This window comes from Apus apus, chromosome 2, assembly GCF_020740795.1.
Source record: "Apus apus isolate bApuApu2 chromosome 2, bApuApu2.pri.cur, whole genome shotgun sequence".
Classification (NCBI taxonomy): Eukaryota; Metazoa; Chordata; class Aves; order Apodiformes; family Apodidae; genus Apus; species Apus apus.
The window spans coordinates 84,371,683-84,378,089 of record NC_067283.1 but is presented as its reverse complement, the minus strand read 5'-3'; the positions used below and the strand labels follow the sequence as shown (position 1 = coordinate 84,378,089).

The 6,407-nt window shown below is 36.5% G+C and overlaps 1 protein-coding gene across 1 annotated transcript in view; it reads right to left on the bottom strand.

Annotated features, from left to right (window-relative positions):
• Positions 1-1,463: 1,463 nt before the first annotated feature.
• ABCA13 (ATP binding cassette subfamily A member 13) overlaps positions 1,464-6,407 on the bottom strand; it is a 165,533-nt gene continuing 160,589 nt past the window's right edge. Inside the window, exons 54-56 of the mRNA XM_051610260.1 lie at positions 4,249-4,354; positions 3,231-3,368; positions 1,464-1,671 (exon numbers count right to left, since the gene is read on the bottom strand). Of these exons, the coding sequence (XP_051466220.1) occupies positions 1,582-1,671; positions 3,231-3,368; positions 4,249-4,354 (334 nt within the window). The 3' untranslated portion in view covers positions 1,464-1,581. The remainder of the gene's footprint in view (positions 1,672-3,230; positions 3,369-4,248; positions 4,355-6,407) is intronic.

Below are 6,407 nucleotides of genomic sequence, written 5' to 3'. Positions count from 1 at the left end.
ACCAGGATGGTAACTGTTGCAGTTTAATGTCTCTTCAGTGCCATTAAAGCAGGCTCTTGAGGACCATGGCAAAGTTCTGATATTCTGCAGCAGACTGTATATACCAAGCCATTCTAATGATAAAGCAGTTTCATAAGCTCACTCTCTCAGATCTTTATGTACATGGAGACTAAATCTGTAAATCTTCACTTTTTTATTTTCTAGGATTTAATTTCACCCATACAGAAATAGGTCACCCGAATTACGACCTTAGAAGAGCACAGTGGGCCACACCAACAGTTCAAGCCTAAATAAAGAGTATTCTGGGTCAGATTGCAAAGCCTAGAACACAAATATATTTTTTTAGTATTTCATCATAATACAGCAGGGAACTAAAGTAGCAGCACTGCAAAATTGTTCATGTAAAATCAGATTGTTCCATCTCAAAGTAAACTTCCCCTCCCCTGCCCACTCCAGAATTATACTGCAGCAATTCACTTATAAGTCACCAGTTCTACAATTTCAACTATCAGAGAGCACAGTCCAATATAAGTGGCATCAGCTACTTTTCACAGGAGCCTCAAGGCTGATTTTAGAAGAAGAGGCAGTTAGTCCTAAATTTTTTCATAATTTTTTTCTCCAACCACAATACACAGAGTTTTTAGTCATTAAGTATTCACTCTTTTTATGCATGCATATGCTGAAAGCTGTGGCATGGCCTTGTCTAACATATCCAGCATTGTAATATATATTTATTGAAAAATGTATTGATCAGTGTCTGAATGCTTTTCTTACTTGCTTTTATCATGTCCATTAGATAGCAATTTGATGTCCTTTTTGGGACAAAAAAAAAACAAAAATAAGAGAAAAAGAAAATAGGTAATTACAAATATACTTGAAAATTTCTCCAGCAATGACCTGCAGGCATAGGGAAATCTCATTGTCAAGTATGATTTATGAAACATTGTTAAATTTACTTAAGGTAACTGAGAGGCAGACTAGTACACTAATAACCTATTTAACATAAAACCTTATGAAATACAGTGCATCCTTTATGCAATAAAAAGGCTAATTTAGCTTGTCACAACACAGATCTGAATTAATAAAGAAGTCAAGAGGCTCTCAATTTGTGTTATTAAATACAACTATTGGGTGATAATCTAGCTATTGCTACCATACATTGGGTTTTTAATGCCTTGTCATGTAAAAATTAGATCTTATGTTTGCATGCAAGTGATTACTCAAATGTAGAGCCACCACTAAAAATCTAATATATGCTGTGACAGTTATGATCAGCCTTTTTTCCTTTTTAATTTTTTTTTCTTTACACAAAGCTACACTGATTAGGCCATTTATAGTATAAAATTCCAGTTAATTAAAAAGCAATACTTTTTGGCAGAGTTTTGGTCTACATGTAACCAGTTCTTGTTCTACTGAGAAATGGTATCACTCCTCCTGGCCTACAAATGCAAACTCACCTCTGCTTCTATTTGCTTCTCATACACAAATTGTTACGATCTGAAAAACTGTTGCATGTAAAATATATGTATGTACACACAAACACACACACACGTGCTGCTGAAGCTGCATAAAATTCTGAGCCTAGACTGGCAGGCGGTCATGATCAACAACAGGAGATTCTTGTGAAGGATGAGAGACTCCTTGCTCTTGTGTAGCAAAGTTAATGAATACCTGTAAAACAGGAAAAATAAGTAGGATTTTCAATAGGGCAGTATAGAACTGAAACTTTGGAGACATAACTGATGATATTTTTTCAGTTGCCTTCCTAAGCTTTTGTGACACAGAATTTCATAGTTTATGTTGAGGAACCTCCTCTAGAGATATGCCTTGTAAACTCTAGAAATAATCCCTCTTCACCTCTCCAGCTAACACAGTGGTTGATTAATTATAAAAATAATCCTAAAATGAGTTAATAATCTACGAATGGAAATTATATTTTGCTGCTGCACAAGTTAGTGGGAAACAGTTGTTTTTATTTGCTTTGAAATGACACACATAAAGAACTTGAGCCTGCTGTTTCTATCAATAATCATCACAGATAAGGTTCCAGATATTTATTTCAAGATGAAATTACACTTTGGAACATTGCAGAGTAATGATTCAACGACTAATGTGCCTCCTTGGTTTATTTTTTAAAACAGTTTTTACTACAGAAAAGCTTGTTTGCTTTTTAATGACCCAACTATTTGACAACAAATAACATAGAGGTAAAGCTGGCAATTCTTGATTCAAATAAACATATCCATATATAAAATAACGCCTCAAATGCAGTATAAGGGTCTTTGTTATTCAGGATAACTATTTTCCTGCTTAAAACTGACACTCAGTCAGGGAGAGGAAACAATGGCAGGTGACTGAGGTGATGAATCACCATGAACAATGGAGAGAAAGTTAAACTTGAGTGAATAATCCCTGAACAAAGAGACTGAAATTACCTTATATGCAGCCATCCAGTGAAGAGATAATTTACAAGCAGTTAATAGATCAGTAGAGATCAGAATACTTCACTAATGATTTGCACATGGGAAAAAGGAATTCGTTCACACTATTTATCATAGAAAAATTACATTGTTACTAGATGTGACTCAGTTTGTAGAATTCATAAGAAGAAGCTGCATATGAAGATGCTGTAACACATCACAACACCCAGAAATCCCATCCTTGCCATCAGCCTGTTCTTCCTTTTGCCCAAAAAGGATTTCACAGCCCAAGGTGGGATCACTTCTGTCTGCTGGTGCATTTCCACTGTTCTTTAATGTTCAGCATAATACTACAAAACAAAACTCCCAAAGGAAAATATTATATAAGTCTAAGGTTTACTGTCATTTAGAGACTGTCTCAGCCTTTTCAAGGATATTGGTTAAGAACCCCAATTTTGGACTATGGACGTGAAAGTTTGTGCACCTTCTGCACAGATCTAGGTGCATCTAAGCACTGATTATGCTTGCATACAGTATAAATATGTGGCTTACTGGGATGCTTTTACTGTGCTCACCTCCAGTGCAAAAGCAGTAGGGTTCATGAAGTTACTGTGTAGATGTGAAATGGCCTGAAACTCCTGGTTTATTGCATATATTTGGATAATCCAGTACTAGTACAGTGTTATACTACATCAATAACTACAATACAGAGCATGTTTAGACACAAAGAAAAAAAAAAAAGAGGGGGGGGGGGGGGCGGGCAGGGGGAGAAGAAAAGAGATAAAAATTAAAAAGCAAAAGAAATTTTACCTGCTCTAATGTGGTTTGACTAATGGAGTAGTGTTTGATTTGGAGAAGAGCTTTGTGATTCTCTAGGACTCTGAAGAGCTCTGCTAAGCATCCCTGACTTTGTGGTATGTGGTACTCCAGCAGGTTAAGATGCTGTCCCTTAAAACAAGCAAAAATTATGAAAACAGCTAAAAGTGAATGCCCGTTATAATGAAGGTACAGTTGCTTATAACCAGTCTAGTTTCAACAGGCTCTTGAATTGCAGATTAACATGGAAAATACGAGTTTTTAAACAAGAATGTATTTTGTCTACATTGGCAGCACAAAGAATTATTCATATTCAGAGCACACATTTTGTGCATGTTCTGAGATGATATTTTGTTAATCTTGTAAAAGATATAAAAAATAAAGACACTATTATGCTATAGATTTTCAACACACTAGCGCTGTTACAATGCAGCTTGAGAAAAGGCTGAGCAAACATACACGTATATACATACATACAAACTAGTTCAAATCTAAGGTAGTCATAGTTTTATATGATTTTTTTCCTAAACATGAATCATATTAAAAAAAAATATAAAAGCCTTTGAGAGTTTTTCTTGGAATGTAATTACTGTACGTCTTCTGTAAGGCTTTGTATCAAATAAAAGAATCTCAGTAAAGACTGAGACGTATAATCTCTGGATCTCATCAGAAAGCAATCAAAACTAATACTGACAGTGACTACACTGCACTCCTACTTCACATGAACACAAAGGTGAGTTTCATGGACTTCATAAGCAATAAACGCAAAATGAAATTTTCACTCAGAGAAAGGACCCATTTATTTACATTGTATTAATGACACTTTGGACTTGATTAAATCAGTATCACAAGTCAAGATTTTTAAGGACTGCTTAACAGGAAAATAAAGGGGATCCTCATAGACACTTTTTCCAAAAAGATTAATGTATCCAAAGGTGTATATATTGTTCTTACCAGCCCATACTTAATATTGCCATAGAACAAATACTATGAGGAGGAGTTTTAACTGTACCTTAAACTGTGTTCCAGGGAAATGCCGCTGTAGACAGTCCAAAATCATTCTCCGATAGTTTATTTCTTTACTAAGCCAAACTTTGACAGAATAGCCATCTCCAAACCTGACAATGATACACAGAAACATAAATTTGCTTGTCTACATTATGAATTCAGGAAGAACATTTGCTTCAGTTGACTTTCCCATGATTATGTCAAATAACATCATATATGCCTACTGTACTAGCACTGAAATTTCAGTACTATACTAATAAACAATAGAATTTCAATGAGAAAGTTGTTAAATTAGTAACAAACAGAAAGAAAGGAATGTGTGTTATGCCTATTATGTTTTAATTACTACAGGATGTTTCACTATCCAGTGTACCTGAACTTAAGTTAAAAGAACTATGCTTTAATTGTTATATTTCTTTGAATGATTAACAAAAAGCTATGAAGATTACCAGTCACAAATACAGAAGAAATAAAAATCCTTTAGCTTTTCTAATGAGATCAATGAGCATGTAGCACTATTTTTTAAATCTTCTAACAAAGCTGCACATTCACAGGCACAGTTCAGCACTGTCAGGACCATTATGTTTTACAAATACACAAAGGTAAGTATAGGAGTATTTAGGGAGATGGCAAAGGTAGTGAATTTTCTTCAGCTCTGTGGCCACACAATCTGAGAATTAATTAGGAAATGAACTTCTCTTTCTCAACATTCATGTGATAAAAATTAAGTATAAGGATTCTAACCAACACAGTATTTTTAATTACATTTACTCACTGGTAATATTTAATTGGGTAAGTTGCAATAAACCCATAAATGGCAACTGTATTCTTATGCACATTGCTTAAGCAATGGAAGTTATCTGCACCCAGTTCCCAGAGCAGGGTGCAAGGGCAGATCTCAGCAGAGAGACAGCGTGACATGGGGCTGCTGCTGCATCCCTCCCCTCCCAGCCCTCCTTTGCAGTGGCATGTCCTCCCTCTGGGTTCACCATCTTGGTTAATTGCTGGGGAAAAAAGAATGGCAGGAACCAAGTCAGAAGAGCTTTCCTCTGCTGCTGCAGTTCACAGTGGCCAGTGAGCAATGGAAAGGCAGAGCTGGTAGAAGGACAGGGATCTTGGACTGCACTGCCCACATTCCCGCAGTAACCTGCCACTTGGCTCCATCTCCTCACTGACCACCACTCTCACATCCTTCACTCCAGCATTATATCCTTTACTTCACTTTCTAGCTCCATGATTAGTTATCACCAAATCCTTTACTCCAGTTCTTTGGTTTCTGGTGCATATTGTCTGTATCACTCCCTCATGCCAATACCCTCCTCACTCAGGTCTTTTCTGTGTAAGCTGGGTTAATTGGGTGTGACAGGTGTGAAGCACACCTTCAAGAGATCAAAGCACAGAATCACGGAATCTTAGGGGCTGGAAAGAACCTCGAAAGATCATCTAGTCCAACCCCCCTGCCAGAGCAGGATCAACTAAAGCACATCACACAGGAACTTGTCCAGGCGGGTTTGAACGTCTCCAGTGAAGGAGACTCCACAACCTCTCTGGGCAGCCTGTTCCAGTGCTCTCTCACTCTCACAGGAAATAAATTTTTTCTGATGTTTACGTGGAACCTCCTATGCTCCAGTTTGCACCCACTGTCCGTTGTCCTATCATTGGACATCACTGAAAAAAGCCTGGCTCTGTCCTCCAGACACTTGCCCTTAACATATTTGTAAACATTGATGAGGTTGCCCCTCAGCAGAAGTATATATCACAGCATACTCTATGATGCTGCCCTTTTCCAATGTGGAGAAAAATATCTAGATAATATCAATAAAAAATGCAACAAAAAGTATAAAGAACTATTCTGAGATATATGTACAGTTTAACCACTGTCTGAGCAACTCCCAGCAAAATACTTCATATGAAGCAACATGTGTTCCTCATCTATAATACCTGTATAGCAATGTAAGGGCTTTAACTTTTATTTTGTGTTGGATCACATCTGTTGATATAAAGCAATAAGGTCTTATTTGATTTCAGAGCAGGGAAAGTTTCCACAAAGAAAAAAATCTAGACTGCAGATTTTACTCTATTAATAATTTGACATAAATTCAAAATATAATTTCCAAGGTTCTTCTCAGACAATAATCCTGTTTCTTTGTGTAGCATGAAACC